Source organism: Podarcis bocagei, assembly GCF_964188305.1.
Source record: "Podarcis bocagei genome assembly, chromosome: 14".
NCBI lineage: Eukaryota > Metazoa > Chordata > Lepidosauria > Squamata > Lacertidae > Podarcis > Podarcis bocagei.
The window spans coordinates 29,654,005-29,675,646 of record NC_138139.1 but is presented as its reverse complement, the minus strand read 5'-3'; the positions used below and the strand labels follow the sequence as shown (position 1 = coordinate 29,675,646).

General features: G+C 46.9%; 1 protein-coding gene across 1 annotated transcript in view; it reads left to right on the top strand.

Moving 5' to 3' along the window:
- Positions 1 to 21,642, top strand: part of RASGRF1 (Ras protein specific guanine nucleotide releasing factor 1) — a 63,864-nt gene that overhangs the window by 10,533 nt on the left and 31,689 nt on the right. Inside the window, exons 2-5 of the mRNA XM_081169156.1 lie at positions 1,112 to 1,218; positions 4,159 to 4,306; positions 15,403 to 15,495; positions 19,911 to 20,164. Coding sequence (XP_081025282.1) covers positions 1,112 to 1,218; positions 4,159 to 4,306; positions 15,403 to 15,495; positions 19,911 to 20,164 — 602 coding nt within the window. The remainder of the gene's footprint in view (positions 1 to 1,111; positions 1,219 to 4,158; positions 4,307 to 15,402; positions 15,496 to 19,910; positions 20,165 to 21,642) is intronic.

The following is a 21,642-nucleotide window of genomic DNA, read 5'->3' as shown; positions in this document are numbered from 1 at the left end:
ACGTCCTGGCAAGAGCGGAAGCCACAGGCAGAACGGATGGCGCTCAGCATTTCCTTATTTATTTTCCAACTTACTCGGTTCTGTCTCTGGCCTTAGAGAACATCCCTTGTTTCCTAGGAGACTGCAGGGAAGGAGAGTAGATGAACTGCGAAAACTCTTTTGCGGTGCTCAAAGCCGCCCTGATGAAAATTAACACAAATACAGTAAATGCCAAGGGAGGCTAAAAATAACCTCTGTGCCAAGCCCCATTCTGCTCCTGTCCATGTCAGCCTGGCATCTGAGATGCAGCAAAGTCTGCGGGGGGGGGGGGGGAGCTTCCAGGGCTGGTGGGTGGCCTGGATTCTAAGGGGCTGTTCTGGGGCGGGTGCCTTCCATGGGCATGTGTCCATCAGGCCCCTTGCTTTCTCAAATGCTGGTCCAAAAGTAGCTGCCCCAAAGTAGCTGCCCCAAACCATTTGCTCATCGTAGTGCCTCGGGGGGGGGGGGAATCTGGGTGAGTCCCCACTACTCTGGGTGAGTCCCCACTAATCTGCTGTCCCCACTACTGCCACCCCCTTCCCCACAGCCAGCCCATGCAAGCCAGACCACAAAAGCAGCCAGGTGCACTGCAGAAAATGAGCCAGGAAGGAAGAGACATTGAATCACAGGGTTGGAAGGGATCTGAAGGGTCATCTAGATCAACCCACTGCAATGGCATTGCTGTAGTTTGGAAGTGGCTGGCGGTCTCTCCTGGGGCCCTCTGGCCTCTTCCTTTGGCAAAGCGAGGAGGGAGTGGCTGCAACATGCTCTCTCCTCTCCTTCAGGGCCACCATGGCAGACTAGCTACCAGCAGAAGGTGATTAATAAATTGATGGTAACAACAACAACAACAACTGGCCCAATAATGCTGCAAAGCCGTATCTAATCTGTCATGGCTTCCATGCTTTTGCCTGCTAGAAAATGCTTTCCATGGACTTTCCCCATAATAAATTTGTAACCTTTTGAGTTAGTCCTTCGCTTTCTGTGCCTTCTGTGTAACAACGCCAAGGTGAGTTAGTGATATTTGGCAACCTTGCAGTGGAATGCAGCTGGCTGCCTTTAAGAGTAATAGCTCTTCTCTTTGTTTTTATAGCATTATTTCACCGTTAACTTCAACCATGAAAACCAGAAAACCCTGGAGCTGAGGACAGAAGATGCTAAAGACTGTGATGAATGGGTAGCAGCCATTAGCCATGCCAGGTAAGTCCTCCTCCTTTTCTCAGTGGCTCTGTGGAACATGAATCCTGCTGGGGCAAGGTGTCTTGGGATGGAGGGCTGGGCTGGCATGTGTCAGGTCAGGTGCAAGAGGCCGCTGACCATGTTAATCCTGCTGGGAGAGAGAGAGTGGGAGAGGGAACCAGTAAGAGACCTTATTTCTGATCACCCTTGCTGAGCAATGGCTCATAAGTAGTAGTAGTAGTAGTAGTAGTAGTAGTAGTAGTAGTGTAGTATTAGTATAAGTAGTAGTAGTAGTAGTAGTAGTAGTAATATAATATATTTACTGGTATTTCCCCAGCCATTCTAAGTGGCTCCCAACATAAAAACATGATAAAACATAATAATATTTTTTTATTATAGCATAGAAGAAACCATATAAGAGGGAATCAGCCCCTCTGAGCTGCTTACAGAGAAAAAGTTGACAATGAGAAATGCTTGGGCTGACTCTTCTAAAGAAGCACAGGATTTTGCTCCATGCCTAGAATTCAGCATCCTAACAACCTCAGAATTTGTTGTTGGGTTTTTGTTTTGAGTTTTCCGTTTCACATCTCATGGCTGCAAACAGAGCTGGCCCAAGACATTTTGCTGCTTGAGGCAAAACAGAAAATGGCAGGAGCCCCCCCCCCTCCTCCCCTGCTGCCACCTGAGGCGACTGGAGGCAGCCCAGGGAAGCCCCAGTACACTGAACGTGGGGGAGAGAGAAAAAGGAGGCAAGAGGGGAGCAGGCAGCGGCTGCAGGCAACAAGCACAGGAGGCAGCGAGCAGCACAGTCCTTGGGCTCCAGATCAGCCGCCCCCTCCCAGCTGTGCCCAGCCTGCCTCCCAAGGTGACTGCCTTGTCAAAGCCCTGGTTGCAAAGATAAGCATCAGTGTGTGTAGTCAGTGCCAGGTAGGAGCAGGAAGCGGGGGGGGGGGGCATCTGGAGAAGGCTCGGGGTGTTAAGGGAGTGTCCTTGCTCTCCTTCCCCGTTGCCCATAGAAACAGCCTCAAACAAGCAGGTGTGCCGTGCAGAATGGGTGGGATGCCTTTTTGCAGCACAGAGGATGCTTTGTGGCCTTCCTGATGGAAGGCTGAGGGAGCCCCCCCCCCCCCCGGCCTTCTCAAAATGTGCTGGGCAGCAGCTGGGCAGACTTAGGAGTTGGAGAGGATGTTGCATCAGATATTTTTTTCTCTGCTCTTAATGCTGCCTCTGCACCTGGGACGTTGCCAGTTGCCACAGCCAGAGATAAGAATTCATCCTTGACATTTGCGTTTTAATTCCATTCCCTTTCTTTTAACATTCAATTCATTTTCCTGGAAAGGCTGCTTTTAACCAAGCAGGGAAACAAAGAAGCGGCTCCTCCACCCAACTCACATGTGAAATATTGTGGGCCAGATCCTTCCACGAATATTTGAATTCATAGAACTCATAGAATGGGATTAAATGGCAGTACAGCCCTCGACATCTTTACTCAGAAATAAACCATGCTGAGTTCAATGCGGCTTTACCTGTGGGATTGCACCCTGTGTTTCCAACCAAAGTCACTGCCAGCTTGGAAGGAGCTTGGCCATTCCTAATCACCTGGAGTCCAAACCCATATATAGGTCTACTCAGAGGCAAGGTACACTGACTTCAATGGGAATTATTCCCGGGTTAGTAGATATAGGATAGCAGCCTTACCTGTCCTTTAGTACCAGGTTCAGTGTGTCAGGTCAGTCCCACTGAAGCCAATGAACCAAGCCTGGTATAGCAGGACGTGAATCTGCCTCCTTGATGGGAATGAAAAGGTCTTCGAGGTCTTCAGAGTTTCATCTTCATAATGGTTGCCAGAGATTTTGCAGAATCTCTCGCTGATCCTTGTGGGCTCATAGAGTTGATCCATGTGACCCAAAGCTGGCAGAGAGCACATGGAAAATGGAGAGAGCATCACAGCTGGTCGTACAGTGGAAGAAACCACTGTCCAATTGCTCTAGCATGTGGCCGGATCAATTATGATCCCTGTCTTCTGCTAAAAATTGATGTGCAAGGCAGATCAAGCAGCAAACATGCCTGGTGTCTGTGGCCAGCAGGAGCATAGTTTGAGATTGTCATGTGCTCAGGGCCTCTTTTGGGGTCATGTGGGTTGGCCCACTGGGTAACAGTGGCAGAGTGCAAGTTTGGGAATTGGACATGGAATCTTGATCTTCAGATAATCACTTCTTAGCTGTTATTACTCACAGGCTGAATATGGGAAGCCAGCCTTCCCCAGTCTCCTGGTCCTGATGTTTTGAACCAGAACACCCATCAGCCTCAGCTCTTGCAGCTGCTCTGGCTGAGGCTGATGGGAGTCAGTAGTGCTGGCTTGGCCCCATGACTGTGGGTGCTCAGGCCGTGAGTGCCATGCAGCATGCATGATATTGGCACTGAAACTTGTGGGTGCTCGGTCACCCAGGGCCCCAGGGAGTTGGCACCTATGATGGGAGTTGTAGCCCAAGATTTCTGGAGGGCACTAAGTTGGGAAACGGCTGTTCTAAAATGTTTGGATAAAAAGAATGGCTGGAGCTTGGTGGGAATGATAAATCAGAATGATCAAATTCAAGCCAAGCAGTGGCCGGGGAAGTTCATGCTCTGAACTGTAGCAGCAGAGTCATGCCATTCCCTTTCCCCCATGAGGAATGCAGTTATCACTTGATGGCTTGTTGGGTCGGCTCTCTCTCTTTCTCTCTCCCCCATAGGATTTTCTAATTGTGTTGGCAGCAGACACGGGTTGAGGAAGCCACCATGAGTAGCAACATCCACCCCAATGACAGCATTTAGGGCAGCCCGTGGACCTGATCCCCCAAGTTTTCCATTGTTGTTGGTGGTCATGAGTGCCCAACCTGGTGGGTGGGTGTGAGATGCAGAGCAGGCAGGAAAAGCAACGGAAGGGGAGGCAATGTCTTAACAACTCTGTCTATATAACAGTTATAGGACTCTTGCTACAGAGCATGAAGCTTTAATGCAGAAGTACCTCCATTTACTTCAGATTGTGGAAACGGAGAAAACAGTTGCCAAGCAACTCAGGCAACAAATTGAAGATGGAGAAATAGAGACTGAGCGCCTGAAATCTGAGGTAAAAACATGCTGATTATGCAAAGGGCAAAGGAGCCTGTGTGGTTGGTCTTTGTGGCTGCATTCAGACATGCATCATGCCAGGAAAATGTACCCCCTTCCTCTCAGCAGGGTCTTTTTTGCCAGCAATGAGAAGGACCCATTTGCATTTCCTGCCCTTTGGGGTATTTGATGGCACACGGTGGGCTGTTTTTGCTGCTCTCTGGCTTCCAATTTGCTTTTAGGCGAACTGTATACTTTGCCTATTTTGATTTTACTATGTTTATGGACTGTTTGCATTTGTGTAGCAGCATTTATTTAGTTAGTTAAAAAAAATTGTATCTATATCGCTTTTTACAAAAAAATTATAATATGAAAGCGGTTCACAACAGCAAAAATAAGATAAAACCATACCATAAAAGCATAAAAGGTTAAAAACAAGGAAGTTTAAAACAAAGATCAGTAACCCATTTTGCAGGACTCTTAATTGCCTGAATAGGCCTGGTGTAATTGAAAATTTTCAGCAGGCATTTAAAGGTTGGCACAGAAGGTGCCTGCTGAATCTCCACAGAGTCTGACAGGACTAGGCCAGTGGCTTGGTTTCCATTGCTGTCAAATGAGCATCACCAACTCTGGGAATGAATAATGACACTCCTGCAAATGATCTCGTGACCGAGCTGGAATAGAAATATTCAGATGATCCCTAAGGTACCCTAAGTTGTTCTGGGTTTTTTTAATGAATACAAGAATACAATGGATTCATTGTTGCTATTTCTTGGGTTTAAAACTTTATTTAGTTTATTTTTAAAAAATATTTCTGTAATATTTTGGATGTTTTGAGAGAGGTGAATTGTTAAGCAATTTAATAAATAACCATAACCGTAATGCAAAGGAAAGCCATCAGAAAGGTGGCGTGCTCTAGAGGTGAAGAGATTTGCAGCATTACAGGTGAAAATGCCATGGTAACCAGATTCACACATGCACAGGCAGGGACTGAACCTGTGTCCTGCCTCTGCATGGAAAAACCTGTGTCTGAATGGTGTTTTGAAAACCAAGCCTCTGGGCTGGAGTGTTTACCCTTTGACAAGAGACTGCTTGAAGTTCCACCAGTTACTTAGTGCTGGCTGTGCAGGAGACATTAATACCCGAAGCACAGCAATATTCATCTGGAAGGGGGTTGAGTACGATACTGTTGGTTGGGCAAGTTATGGTGTTCAACAGATTTTAGAAGGGATGCCTGGAAGACCCCTAATCTGAAAACTTGGTTTCTTCCAGCAGTAGCAGACCTTGCCATGGGCATGAATGTTATGGGTCAAAGCTGTTCATTGTATAGTTTAAAAAAATTGAGCAACAAGTAACCCAAGAACTATCATTATGTTGGTGCATAATTAGTCTGCCTCTGAGCTTAAAGTCTTAGTGTTGTACTTTCTGCTGTTCCCCTCAACAACACCCCACTACCCTTTGAAGCGCAGATCAAATGACATTTTCCTTTAATGTGCAAATTTTGCTTACTGGATTTTGAAAGGGAAAAGCAGCTCTTTCTGCTGTGTAAAAGATTTATCAGCAGACCAGCCAGGAACTCTCCCTGCTAGCAGAGGAGTCATTTTAGCTATTAGCATGGCTAATATCAGAAGTGAGTCCATTTTGTTCTGAATATGATCTGTTTGATAATGCCTAATTATGAATAAATTGCACGCTGCGTTAAAGTCAGTGGTTTGGTTGGTAGGTTTATGGGGACAAGATTTTCACTGAAAGGACAAGGTCCACCAGGTGTGATTATTTATTATTGTTTATTTGTTGCTTCTTTTCTTTTTCCTCAAAAGTGAAATTCAAACTAACTTGCAAAAATGAACATTAGAAACAAGGATAAAGCAACTTAAAATACACAAGTAATATAGATACAAGAGCAGATCGTTTTCCACTCCTTGAAAAGATAAGCAGAAAATTAAGATCCTAAGACTTTGGGGGACTAAAAACACAGTGATAGCGCCCGGCATGGCTCCCTGGGGAGAGCATTCCACAAGCAGGGAGCCACCACTGAAAAGGCCTGTTCTTGTGTTGCTGTCCTCTGCCCCTTCCTTGGAGCGAGCACATGGAGAAGGGCCTCATGTGGGGAATTCAGAGTCTGGGTTGGTTCATGTGGGAAGAGGTGGTCTTTGAAGTATGGAGGTCTTGAGCTACATAAGGCTTTATAGGTCAAAATCAGTGTACAAATGAATAGGTCAAAATTTGAATTGTGCCCAGAAACTAATTGGTAGCCAGTGAAGTCAGGCCAGGATTGGTGTAATGTGCTCAGAACCTCTTGCACCACTGAGCAACCTGGCCGTGGAATTCAGCATCAGCCACAATTTCCCAACCATTTTCAATGGCAGCCCCACATATAACGCATTGCAGTAATCTAGCTGAGCAATTGCCAGAGCATTGAAAACAGGAGTGTCTCCACCTCCATCATTGAGCCTGGACACGGAAGTCCAGCTCCGAGGGCCCCCTGGCAGTTCCCTCACTGCGGGAAGTGAAGTTATGGGGAACAAGGCAGAGGGCCTTCTTGGTAGTGGCACCTGCCCTGTGGATCACCCTCCCGTCAAATGTCAAGGAAATAAAAAAGTATTTTACTTGGGAGACGTCTGAAGGCAGCCCTGTATTGGGAAGTTTTTAATGTTTGATGTTTTATTATGTTTTAATATGTGTAGGAAGCTGCCCAGAGCGGCTTGGGCAACCCAGAGCAGGGTAGAAATGAAAAAATATTATTAGAATCATAGAATCATAGAATCATAGAGTTGGAAGAGACCACAAGGGCCATCGAGTCCAACCCCCTGCCAAGCAGGAAACACCATCAGAGCACTCCTGACATATGGTTGTCAAGCCTCTGCTTAAAGACCTCCAAAGTAGGAGACTCCACCACACTCCTTGGCAGCAAATTCCACTGTCGAACAGCTCTTACTGTCAGGAAGTTCTTCCTAATGTTTAGGTGGAATCTTCTTTCTTGTAGTTTGGATCCATTGCTCCGTGTCCGCTTCTCTGGAGCAGCAGAAAACAACCTTTCTCCCTCCTCTATGTGACATCCTTTTATATATTTGAACATGGCTATCATATCACCCCTTAACCTCCTCTTCTCCAGGCTAAACATGCCCAGCTCCCTTAACCGTTCCTCATAAGGCATCGTTTCCAGGCCTTTGACCATTTTGGTTGCCCTCTTCTGGACACGTTCCAGTTTGTCAGTGTCCTTCTTGAAATGTGGTGCCCAGAACTGGACACAGTACTCCAGGTGAGGTCTGACCAGAGCAGAATACAGTGGCACTATTACTTCCCTTGATCTAGATGCTATACTCCTATTGATGAGGCCCAGAATTGCATTGGCTTTTTTAGCTGCCGCGTCACACTGTTGGCTCATGTCAAGTTTGTGGTCAACCAAGACTCCTAGATCCTTTTCACATGTACTGCTCTCAAGCCAGGTGTCACCCATCTTATATTTGTGCCTCTCATTTTTTTTACCCAAGTGCAATACTTTACATTTCTCCCTGTTAAAATTCATCTTGTTTGCTTTGGCCCAGTTTTCTAATCTGTCAAGGTCGTTTTGAAGTGTGTTCCTGTCCTCTGGGGTGTTAGCCACCCCTCCCAGTTTAGTGTCATCTGCAAATTTGATCAGGATGCCCTTGAGTCCATCATCCAAGTCGTTGATAAAGATGTTGAGTAAGACCGGGCCCAAGACAGAACCCTGTGGCACCCCACTAGTCACTCTTCTCCAGGATGAAGAGGAACCATTGATGAGCACCCTTTGGGTTCGGTCAGTCAGCCAGTTACAAATCCACTGAGTGGTAGCATAGTCAAGACCGCATTTTACCAGCTTCTTTACAAGAATATCATGGGGCACCTTGTCAAATGCCTTACTGAAATCAAGGTAGGCTATATCCACTGAGTTCCCTTCATCTACCAGGCTTGTAATTCTGTCAAAAAACGAGATCAGGTTAGTCTGACATGACTTATTTTTCAGAAATCCATGCTGACTATTGGTGATCACAGCATTCCTTTCTAGGTGCTCACAGACTGTTTTCTTAATGATCTGCTCCAGAATCTTCCCTGGTATTGATGTCAGACTGACTGGGCGGTAATTATTTGGGTCCTCTCTTTCCCCCTTTTTGAAAATAGGGACAACATTTGCCCTCCTCCAGTCTGCCAGGACTTCGCCTGTTCTCCAGGAATTCTCAAAGATGACTGCCAGTGGTTCTGAGATCACATCTGCCAGTTCTTTTAATACTCTTGGATGCAGTTCATCTGGCCCTGGAGACTTGAATACATCTAAACTAGCCAAGTATTCTTGTACTATCTCCTTAGTTATTCTGGGCTGTGTTTCCTTTGCTGAATCATTTGCTCCAAATTCTTCAGGTCGGGCATTGTTTTCTTTATCGGAGAAGACTGAGGCAAAGAAGGCATTGAGGAGTTCAGCCCTTTCTGTGTCCCCTGTTTGCATTTCACCATCTTCTCCTCTGAGTGACCCCACTGTTTCTTTGTTCTTCCTTTTGCTACGAACATACCCATAAAAGCCTTTTTTGTTGCTTTTAACCTCTCTAGCAAGCCTGAGTTCATTCTGTGCTTTAGCTTTTCTGACTTTGTGTCTACACGTGCTGGCTATTTGTTTGAATTCCTCTTTGGTGGTTTCCCCCATTTTCCATTTTTTGTACACATCCTTTTTTAATCTTAACTCAGTTAAAAGTTCTTTAGATAGCCACCCTGGCTTCTTTAGGCACCTTCCATGTTTCCGTCTCATTGGTATTGCCTGACGTTGTGCTTTTACTATCTCCCTCTTAACAAACTCCCAGCCATCATGAACTCCCTTTCCTTTTAGTATTACTGTCCATGGGATCTCACCCAGCGAGATTAATTAATAACAGAAGTTATTAATTATTAATAACAGAAGTTAGGCTATCCCTCTCCAGACAGGGGAGTAGCTGGGCCACCAGCCAAAACTGACAGAGGGGGGCACTTTGTGGCACTTGAAGTCACTTGAGCCTTAAGTGACAGTAATGAATCCACAAGGCTACACACCTGCTCCTTCAGAGCAGAACAGACCTAATCCCACCCTTCCTCTCAGCTACTTAGAATAATAGAATTGTAGAGTTGGAAAGGACCCCAAGGGTCGTTTAGTCCAACCCCTGCGACGCAGGAATCACAGCTAAAGAATCCCCAACAGGTGGCTATCCAACCTCTGTATAGAAACCTCCTGTGAAGAAGAGAACTTGCCACAGAGCCACAGTTTCAAGGACATGCTGAGGGGGGGGGGAGAGACCATGTTGGGCTCAGGGGTGCACCAGATGTGCACATTCTCTGAGCCCAGTTCTTTCCCCTATGAACACCTGCATTTTGCTTGCACTCCTCTCTCCCCCCCCCATTCATATGAATGGGACTGCGTGCTGAGCCTTTTATGTCTTCTATGTTCCTGCGCATGAATAATAATAGTTTGATAATGGAACAAAGACTCTCTCTCCCAAGGCATTCACACTGTACATTTGAAACACATCACACCCCAAAGAATCATGGGAACTGTAGTCTGCTCAGGGTGCTGAGCTCTGTGAGGTGTAAACTAGAATTCCCAGGGTTCTGTGTGGGAAGGCATCTGCCTTTAGGTGTGTGCTTATATGCTGCCTGAAGAGTGGGACAGAGAGGGGTTGCATTGCCAGGCAGAAGTCTCCCAGGAGGTACTTAATGGACACCCCACCCCCTTTTAGGCCTAGGAAGAGGTCCCTACTTTCTCTCTAGCCCCTCAAGTCCACCACAACCCTGATCTCTGGGAGCGGAGCGGGGGCGGCCTTTTAAAAATAAGCAAGCCTCCTGCATAACTCAGGATCCTCACACCCACCTGCCCCCTTTCCCTGTTTTGCTGCCCAGAGCACCCATATGCGGCATGCAGCATGACACTTAAAAAGAGGGGGTGTGATGTTTAAAAATACCAGGGCTCTAATGGAGGCTGCTCTGTATCTCGTTGCTAGGGGCAACCTCAGGATGTTAAACTGAATGGCATCAGCTTCGAAGGGACAATGCTTTCGTGCATCTCTGATTTGTTGTTGTTGTGATGTCACTTCCCCAGAGCCAATCTTGCTTCTACGCCTCCCAGTTCATTTGCATGCTTGAATTTGATTTGTTTAGGAGTTTTCTTTGCATGGAAATAGACATTTTACATCTCCGTCTTTCAGTTCATACAAGGAGTGTTTGCACCAAAACATTGTTCTGGTGAGCTGCCGGGGCGTGACCTCAGCTAAGGGGCCGAGGGGTTGAAAAAGCAGCAGGGAGCATCCAAGACAAGGAGTCTTCCTTCTGACTTCAGTTGTACTTCGTGTGCAACCTGCATTTGTTTATGCATCCCATTTTTGAACATTTGAAAATGTGCAACCAGTTAACGGATGCAAGATAACAAAGCATGAGGCTTTTGGGTGGAACTGCCAGATCAGTCTGGCCCAGGAAGTTGTCTCAGGTGTGCAATTCAAGCTGATTGACCTTTATGGATATTGGGAATAGTTTCCTGGGAATCCAAACCAACCTCAGCCCTGACTCTGACCTGCAGTATTATGACAGACCACATTGCTGAGCTGTAGTAAGCTAGAAAGTAGGTAGAGAAAAAAGATTTCTCCCTCTCTCACAACTTGTGGACACCCAATGAAGCTGAATACTAGAAGATTCGGGACAGATCAAAGAAAGTATTTCTTCATGCAGCACCTAGTTAAAATGTGGAGCTCACTCCCACAGGAGGCAGTGAGAGTCATCAGCCAACATGGCTTTAAAAGAGGATTTGACAAATACATAGAGGGGAAGGCTATCAATGACTCCAAGCCACGATTACTGTGCTCTGCTACCACAGTTGAAGGCAGCAATGTTTCTGAATACCAGTTGCCAGAAACCACAGGAGGGGAGAGGGCTCTTGGGCTTGGATCCTGCTTGTGGGTGTCCTACAAACACTTGGCTGTCCACTGTGAGAACAGGATGCTGGACTGGACTGTCCATTGAGGTTCAGCTGTTTTAGCTTTCGGGTTGGCATTATCTGGGCCAACTTTTAAATGTTTCATTCTAAATAAGAGCTGAGTTAGAAAGGGCCAAAGATCAGGAAGCTCTTGGCTCTGCTGCTATCTTTTAGACATTTTTGGAAGGTGGGATACTGATGCCCAATCTCAGCTGCATTAAAACCTTGGAGTTTTCCTGTGATTTTCAAGGACTGCTTTCGCTGCCATCCATTGATGCATTGAGAAACAGCTTCTCAGTCTGAATCAGGAAATAAAACCTTCTGACAACAGAATGGTCCGCTCTATACTTCTTGCTATCCACACACCATACTTTTAAAGCACTAGTATACCACTTTGATAGTTTGAAGGATCCTGGGAACTGTGATTGATTAAGGGTGCCTGGAATGTGAGATCAGCACCAATAACAACCTACAATTCCCAGGATTATCCATGACTGGGTGTCAGATGCCTCTTCCTCCTGTCCTTTCCGAATAACTCCATTCCATCCCCCCTTTTTTCCTTCCAGTGGCTCAACATTCCGTGTTGTTGAGTTGTTCTGGATCCTTCTCTCTCTTGGTTTTTCTCTCTAGAGATTTTCCAGAGCATTTGCAAATCTCAGGGTTACTCTGAGTCTGCCAATACCTTTCTCTTTTGCGTGGGTGGTGCAGTTTGGGCTACAGAAGCATGAACACAGAAAGACATTAATCAGATTAGGGGGAGAAATGATATTTATACACTAGGCTAATTAATTCAGAGTAAGTCACAATTTTACATCTACATCACCAACGCATGTGTTTTCCTTTACCTAACTGATGGTGATTCAGCTTCCAAGCAACACAATTCCAAATTTGCCTTCAGAAAGTAACCATCCTTTAAAAACCCCAAAAACATTTACATGAAATAATACTGAGAATGCTATCGGCTCCCTGCCCCAGTCTCTAAGAGACAGCCCTGAACAGGAGGGATTTTGCTGTGTCAACTGAAAGTACAAGGGCAGGGGGCCTGGCTACCTGGCACAGGTATTGCCATCTTCTCAGTCAAGAAGTGAAGAGCTGAGGCAGCAGGTCACAAGGCAGATGGGGAAGGAGGCTGGTGGGTTGTGCCATGCCAAACAGGTCCTGCCTCCTCTTAGGACCAGATCAAAGCCCTCATAGCAGGATGGGTAAGCCTGAAAACCAAGCAGGGGGCATGCTATTCTCCTCACAATAACCCTGCAAAGCAGTATAGGCTGCAAGAGAGTGACTGGGAGGCACTTAGCCACTAATCTTCAGCACCATCACAGATAACACAACCATCACTGTGCTGTCAACCCCCTTCCCCTCCAGGACCACTGTCCTCCCCCTGGTCCCCATTTGTAGCTTACAAAAAGTGGAGGCTTCCTTCCTTCCTTCCTTCCTTCCTTCCTTCCTTCCTTCCTTCCTTCCTTCCTTCCTTCCTTCCTTCCCTCCCTCCCTCCCTCCCTCCCTCCATTGCAAGGAGTTGGACTGCAGGGTGCTTTGGGTTCCTTCCAACTCTACAATTCTATTTATTCTTTCCTTCCAGGCTGTGCATCTTGCAAAAGGCATTGCTAGGGGGACTTGTGTCATCAGCCCTCTGAGCTGGCCTGTGGCGTTGTGTTTGGATTGGAAGCACATCCTGCCACCATGAGATCAAAGTTTTTAAAAGAGGTTCTAAACACTTTAAAAGGGAGAGGAGGGCAGGGGAACTGGGGCCCAGGGGAAAAGATGGAATGGGGAGTTTGAGCCCCTGGAGCCAAACCTCGACAATGCCCCTGAAGCCAAGTCACCTTGTGGGGAATGTGTGAAGGGGTGTGTGTGTGTGTGTGTGTGTGTGTGTGTGTGTGTGTGTGTGTGTGTTTTCAGCCTGGAAAAGCAAAGGGAAGGTACAACCATCCCATGGATGTAGTCAGGATTTTTGTTAGGGAAGGCAGGACTTGGGGGTGGGGGTGGGCAGAACTGACATGACTGGTCAGTTAGTTAAGTATTTCTATTGTTTTACTTGATGGGGGGGGAGTTGCCCCCTGCGCCGCCTCTGGCTATACCCATGACTCAAAGAGATACAAGCAGCAGTAAGTGGAGCAGACCCCCTCCCCCCCCCCCCCGGGCTGCTCCACAAGGTGGAAATTGCATGAAGCAGTTTTCGGTGAAACCTTAAAAGGCATTTCCTGACGGTAAGAGCAGTTGACCATGGGAAGGGGGGCCTATTTGGAGGGGGGAGCAGGCATGTAAGCAGAGCAAGAGAGCCACTTCTGAGGAATGATGTCAGGAACGTCCCTTCCCAGAGCGACAGCGAGGACTCCGATGACCAAAGGTGGTGGCAGGCAGAAAGTGACAGAGGCTTTCTTTCTTCATATGTGGAGAGTGAGGCATGGAATGCAAGTCATAAACTCCCAGGACAGTGAAAGGCAGGCAGAAGGGCAGCAGCTTTCAGACATGCTCTCAGGGGAGGAGGGGCAAACTGAGGGTCTGCTCATGAGTCTTGGCGTACATACTCGTACAGAGTTCAGACTTGGCATCAGGCCAACAGAAGGCGGAGCAGATGGCGTATATCCTGTTGGGAAAGAGCCCGCACTCCAGTGGACTCAACTCACCCAATGAGTGAGGAAGATTGAGCTGTGTGCTCGGACTGAACTACTGTGTAAGTACCAATACAGTGATACCTCGGGTTACAAACGTTTCAGGTTATAAATGCTTCAGGTTACAAACTCTGCTAACCCGGAAGTAGTTGCTCTGGGTTGAGAACTTTGCCCCAGAATGAGAACAGAAATCGCGCACCAGTGGTGCAGTGGCAGCAGGAGGCCCCATTAGTGAAGGCACACTTCAGGTTAAGAACAGTTTCGGGTTAAGAACGGACCTCCAGAACGAATTAAGTTTGTAACCCAAAGTACCACTGTAAATCTGAAAGTTATAAAACCGCCAGCCTGCTGTCTCTTGGTGTGAGAGGGAGATTGTAAATTCTGACAAATGGTGCCATGGCAGAGAGTCCTGCCTTGCAGAGTTTGCGCAGGGTGAGGAGTTGATCCAAATGATCTCCATGATCTAGGATGAGTTTGTAAGTACTGTGAGGAGTGGGGGGTGGTCCTTTTACTATCTGCTACAGTTTTTAGAAGGCTGCCATGCAGTGGCTTACCAGAAGTCAGGGCATGTCGAGGTGAGGGGGCTACTGGAACTTGTATTAGGGGACCGCCCTTTGATCCCCCATACATTAATCTAAGTACTGGCCTTTGGGGATCTCATTCAAACCATTTCATTGAAGTGATATCTTGTACTGGACAAACTGATATAAGAGGATGTAAGCCAGGCATAGGCAAACTCGGCCCGCCAGACGTTTTGGGACTACAACTCCCATCATCCTTAGCTAACAGGACCAGTGGTCAGGGATGATGGGAGTTGTAGTCCCAAAACATCTGGAGGGCTGAGTTTGCCTATGCCTGATGTAAGCTTTTGAGTTGCACAGGGGTCTTCATCAGAGAAGTTTTGTGGAAGTCACCCTATATTAACATCAAGTGGTTCGGGGAAAAAATCAAATACTTTGTGTGTGCCTCCAGCAATAATATGGAAGAAAATGGCAAAGGACTATATGAGTTTATTATTGCCTACCAGGAAAAGGGCCTTTTCAGTGGTGTCCCTCCAGCTTATGGAATACTTTCTGAGAAGGCTCAGCTGGTGCCTATGTTAGGCGTTTCTTTTGACAGCAGATGAAGACTGTTTGCTCTTTTAAAATCCTATGTTTTTATTTCTTATAACGCTTTTTCCTTATTCTTTTTTTTGGGGGGGGGTGTTTTACTGAGTTTATGCTGTTGGGTGCTTTTACACTGCTGTTTGTTAATTGTGCTGGCAATGCTTGTAAATATTGATTGTTTTTAGTACTGTTGCATTTGAATTTCATTGATTTTAATTCATGAGCTGCCCAGAGGACACAGTTGATTGGGTGGCATAGAAATACCCAAATCAAAATAAGTCTGTGATGGAAGCTCCCCCATGGACTTCCAGGGAGTTCCGCACATCTTGCTAGAAGTGCATCTCTCACTGGCTGGGTGCCTTCATCATAATGGGCCCCCTGAGTGAAGCTGGCTTGTTACCATGTCAGTCCTTTCACCTTTACTTCTCTGTTTACTGTCTGCTCCCAGATTGCAGCCTTACTCAAAGACAATGAGCGCATCCAGTCCAATCAGACCAATGCACCCAACGACGATGACAGTGACATCAAGAAGATCAAGAAGGTAGGCTCTGGTGTTTTAGAGAGCTTGGTCTCTGGTCCAGCCTTCCAGATGTTTTGGACTCCCATCAGCCTCAGCCAGCACAGGCTGGTGGAAGTTGGAGTCCAAAACATCTATCATAATTGACGAGCAAGAGCTTGATTATAGCCAGTAGGTGGTGGTAAAGGTAAAGGTCCTCCTGTGCTTTGCAATGCCATTAACCTCCAGGAAGGAGAGCAAACTTTCTGGCTAGGCTGGTGCTTGTGGTTTGCAACACCCGGATGGTGCCAGAGAATGGGGAAGTCAATGTCTCTGTGTGCTGTTGTGTTCTGTGCTTCTCTGTGTGGTAGGAAGGTCCAGGTGATGTCTTTGTCACAGTGATATTGACATACAAATGTGAGGATATTCCTGAGGGATGGAAACAGGCACCCAGGAAGTCATTGTCTGGATCACAGCCACTGCAGGCCAGATACACCCAGATCTCTCCACCAGCTCTCCCACAAAAAAACATCTGTGGGGGGAGAAAGAAAAGTGCACAGCTCCTGGCTGGGAAGAAGGATCAGTTATTTATTTTCAATCTGCATTGTCTCCTAAATAGTTTGGGTCCCTGATCCTTAATGCCTCTGAGTGGTCCTGCTTCTCCTTTGACATCTGCTGATGAAGACCCTGCTCCACATTCCAGTAAAATGACTTTGAGTAAAATGACAGGGACTTTGAGGCTGTGGCACTTGGGACACACCTTCCCCCTGTGTAATCATATTTGGCTTTTCAGAGATCAATAAAGGCTCTTTTATTGAGTCCACTCTTCAGTCTGCACCGCCTCTGCACCCAGAAATGAGTTTCTCTTTCTCTTTCTGCTTCTCTTTGTGTATTGTTTTGGCTGCTGTGTATTTATCTTTATAATATTACTTTATTGTGTTGAAAATGTGACTGAATGCTGCTTTGTGGACTTTGCGAAAAAATAAAAAATAATCATCCAGTGAATTTTGAAAATAAATAAACTCATCCTCTCCCCAGATCTCCAGGTTCACAAGATGCAGGGTGGCTAATCGCTGGACTACTCTTCAGTCTCCATCTATAAAAGGAGACTTCCCAGTGAACCATTTCAAGGGGGCTCGTGGTGGGAGGGCCTCCACTTTGGACTCCTACAGTTTCCCTGGGCTCTTATGCACACCGTCTTCCCCATAGACCATGGCGGATGACCTTTGCTATGGATAAGTTGAGGGAGATTGGCCAGGAAGCAGATACAAAATGCTTGTTTGCTTAAATTGATATTTTAATGCCACGTTTGGCTCTGCAAAGAGTCCCTAAAGCAGCTTGCAGAAAAAGACAAGTAAAAGCAATAAAATCAAACAAGGAAAATAAAACACTGACTTGTTATACGTCTAGACAACATTGCTCACTAAAACAGAGCAGCAAAAGGACTCATTTTACTGGGCCAGATAACAGTAGTGATGGCTGCAAAAGGACCACATAGGAACACAGGAGGCTGCCTTATAGCAAATCAGAACCATTGGTCCATTTTGATCAATATTGGCTACACTGACTGGCAGCGGCTCCCCAGGATTTCAGGTAGGAGTTTCTTCCAACTCTAGCTAGAGATGCCCGTGAGGATTGAACCTGGAACCTTCTGCTTGCAAGGCGGATGCTGTACCACTGAGCTATGGCTCTTCCCCCTTTCACTATTCTTTTAGAGGTGGAGAAGAAGAGACCTTCCCAAGGGAGGGGATATTGGAGCCAAGAAGGCCCCACAGGTGTGCCAAGGCACTTTTGCCCGCAGCACTGTCAGGCTGTGAACCTGAACTTTCGGAGGGAGGGAAGGGGTGCTACTCTATCCAGAGCAAGCTGGCTGCCCATTCCTGGGTTAGGCTTCAACTGCCCCCAACATTTGCCTTGTCTGTAGGGAAAAGGATCCACTCCAACACAACGTCCAGATTTCAAGTGCCTCCTTGTCTTATGATGGAAAAAAGGACGGGGTGGGTGGGTGGAGATCTGGGTTGATGTCATCTACATACTGATAGTGATCCTGCTCTCCAGCTCCCCAGATGATCTCTTCCAGCAGCTTCAGGTTGATGTTAAAGCAACATGGGTGGGTGGGTGGGGGATGGTGGGAGATGAATTCCTGCAGAAGGAACCCTGGCTGCTTACATTTGGCAGGCTCTGGTGTTTCCTGGATTCTCGCTAAAGAATCTCCAGGCTTCAGTTTATTTCTTCATCCTTGCCCTTTCCTTGCAGTTGGAGGTTCACCCACACAGAAACCTCCCTCGCCTCTCAGATGGAAATCTTGCATTGATTTACGTCGTAGGACCTGCAGCGTTTCATGCTGCCTGTCACCCAGGAGATTCCAAGCAGGGGAGCGGGGGAACCACCCTGCCGTTTCTTCACTGAGCTTAGGAAAAACAAAGGCGTCACTTGGAGCTCATTAAGAGGCTGTAGTTTCTGGGCTGCTTCAGGGCCCCCTATACCTGCCCACACGGTTGGTGAGACCTAGTGCAGACTGCTACCTCTCCATGATGTGTAGGGAGGTGTCTGGGAGGGGGGAACAAATAGGTCCCCTCTTATAAGCCCAGGTGAAGGCTAACAGCAGCCAACCCAATCCTGGAAACTTTTGGTACCCAGATGAAAGACTTGATGAGGATGAGGCTAGGACTCCTTTCTCATGAGAGAACCCCTGGTACTGGGAGAACTCCTGGTACTGAATTGGGGCCCTCTCAACAGGGTGGGCACAGCCGTGAAACCATCCTTGGGCTCAGAGGATGAGTTCCCTGTGCCAAATGTCTGTCTTCTCAGCCTTGCAGAAATCAAAAGAGCAAAACCCGGTAGGGGACCAAGGTGGAACAAGCCACATTACAGACCTTGTCAGCCTATAGAAGACTTCCATTGGGTTTAGCTCCCTGTTGGGGGCAGCAGTGCTTCTGAATGCCTGTTGCTGGAAACCATAAGAGAGGAGAGTGCTCTTGTGCTCAAATCCCACTTGCAAGCATCTGGGTCATCTGGTTGGCTGCTGTGAGAATAGGATGCTGGACTAGATGGGCCAGGCTCTCCTTATGTTCTGACAGTTCGCTAAGTAGGGGATCCTCAAACTAGCAAAGCTCATTTGGAGCTGTCCGAGGTCCTGATGTAATCTGCCTTCTGTGATTGAGCTTCTGACCAATCTTCACTGGCTTGATCTGATTTTTCAGGCTATGACTTGCATTCAGCTATTTTGTCCAGCCTCTGCCTGCCTTGACTTCACCAGATACCATCTCCTTCCCCCTGTGCCTCAAGTGCCCACAGAACAGAATACCAGGCCAATGTGGCCTGCAGTTCAGGGAAGGGCATGCAGAACCTGCTTTGCATGCAGAAAATCCCAGGTTCAATTCCCAGTGGCCACTCTAGTTAAAAGGCCCAGGTAGTTAGGGATGGGAAGCCCTGCTGGACTCTCCAGAGAGCCGCTGTCAGTGACAGTCAACAATACAGTGGTGCCTCGCAAGACGAAATTAATTCGTTCCGCAAGTTTTGCCGTCTAGCGAATTTTTCGTCTTGCGAAGCACGGTTTTAACGGTTTAACAAAGTCGCAAGACGTTTTCGTCTTGCGAAGCAAGCCCATAGGGAAATTCGTCTTGCGAGGCAAATCGCAAACGGAAAAACCTTTCGTCTAGCGAGTTTTTTGTCTTGCGAGGCATTCGTCTTGCGAGGTACCACTGTACTGGGCTTGAAAGGCATATTAATGTGTTGTAATTAGTGTTTTGATCTGCTCTTATTTATATATTGCGTTATCTGTAGCAAATGTTTCTGTGTATATACCCTTTGGTGCCAGTGTGTGACGGTGCTTAGAGACATATCAAAGCCTTTCCTGAGAGTGGAATTGGCATGCTAGGTACAAGTGCAAACATAGAGTATATATACAATATTTACACTTCCAAAATCCAAGGCCCTGGGGCCAATCTGCCTGAGCTTTATGCACCTATCCAGAAGTGCTTCTGTTTCCACCAAGATTTATATAGGGTCTGGTTGTGGGTTTCCCAGCAAAGAAGGAAAGTGACCTCATGCATGCTCAGAGGCACTCTTTTTTTTTTTCATAGGAACCCCCAGCCACTGGAACACACTCTGAATCCAAAATAGATTAATGCCCTGCAGTTCTGTGTTTTAATAGGTACCTGTGTGCACATAGATATTAAATACACCATATAATAATAAACAGAGGAGCAGTCAGTGAAGGGCACTATCTAATCTCAGGGAAATAATTGAAGCTTTATAAATACAGAAGGGACAGATAGATCTGTTCCAGCCCCTACAAAATGAGACTGATGAATCTCTTTGCAGAGCTGGGATGGGTGTGATGAAATCTTGCTGGAACTTCCTTGTACCAATTTGAAAGCTCCATGCCGAATGGTCACCTAGTACTTCTCCCTGTTGCTTTGTGCGATCACCTTATGAAACTCCTTGTCTTTTATCAGGTCCAGAGCTTTTTACGAGGCTGGTTGTGCAGGAGGAAATGGAAGACCATCATCCAAGACTACATCCGCTCACCTCATGCGGACAGCATGCGGAAGAGGAACCAGGTGGTCTTCAGCATGCTGGAAGCTGAGGCAGAGTATGTTCAGCAGCTGCACATCCTGGTCAACAACTTCCTGCGCCCACTGAGGATGGCTGCCAGCTCCAAGAAGCCCCCTATCACCCACGACGATGTCAGCAGCATCTTCTTGAACAGGTGAGTAGGGGCCACTTCTGGCTATATCTGGCTCAAGGAAAGCAACTTGGTATTCCAGGGTTTAAAACAACAACAACAACAACAACAACAGAAGCTAATAGCCCCACAGTTATTTGTTTTGCTTGGTTGTGTTAGATTTATACCCTGCCTTTCAACTTTTCAAAAAGTCTGCTTGGTGGCTTATAACTAGATTTACTGTGTTTTATTTTCCTTTTGCAAGCATAACAAAAAAGGGCTTTCAGGTGCCTGTTGCTAAAAACTCTAGGACAACAAAAACTGTTTCTTATTTAAGAGCTGGAAACCAGCCAGTGAGAGGCTATTGAACCATGAAATGCAGGAAGCTGAATTAATTCTTTGTGTCTGACTTCACCACAGAAAATATAGAGGAGATTCGTCTAGCAGAACTGATTCCCCCCACCCCCCACCGGTCAGGGAGGGAGCCTGAAAAATTGAGTCAAGTAGAGGTGACAGGATGAAGTTCTGGGTCTTGCCAGCAAATTAGCAAGTAACAAATCACCAGGGTGATCTAGTAGACATAATATGCTTGGACACATGAAAGGCTTTTAAAAATGGCAGGAGCAGAGGATGTGTCTCTGGTCCTCAAGAATTTTCCGGACTACAACTCTCATCATCATCATCAAATGATTGTCCATTGGCCATGCTGGCTTCTGGGACTGCTTGAATTTGGAGTCTAACAACATTTGAAGGACCACAGATGTAAATAAATAAATAAAATGTATTTATTTATCCATTTATATCCTGCCTTTCTTGCAAAGAGCTCAAGGTGGCATACATGGTTCTCTTCCTCCCCATTTTGTCCCCACAAAAACCTTGTGAGGTAGGTTAGGTGGGCTGAGTGCAGATTTGAAGCCTAGACACCCAGGTCCTAGTCCAACCCTCCAACCACTACATCATTCCTGGCTCTCATGTTTCCCCCCCACCCCATGTCATGAGTTATGCAAGTACCGGACAGTGTGTGTACAGTCAGGCAAGGGGGATGACCCAAGTGCAGGATCCTTCACCACCTTCCAGCAGTGACTTGCAAAGAACCTGCCAGGCACCCAAGTTGTTTATGCAGCAACTGCCGCATTTCTGGCTGAATGCAGCCCCCTCTAAAGGTGCACCTGGAGAGGAAGTGCAGGTGTGTCAGTCAGGACTTGGGTGTGTGCATAGGCATCCTCTCTCTAACACACACACACACACACACACACACACACACACACACACACACCACTTTCTAAAAATACTCCCTACAGGATGGGCTTTGTCTCCACAGAAAGGAGGGCACAGGCCAAATTAGCTTCCAACTCTGGTGAATTAGAACAAATGGAGCCCTGGGCTAAATTCTGCCAGGACTGAGCTCTCGCTGCACCCCAAATCCAGGCACCAGCAGCTCCTGTTTTTGCTCGCAGCTGAAATCGCCTGGCCTGTTGCTCAGCGCTCCCCCTCCCAGACTGTTTCTGTTGTTATAGCTACTG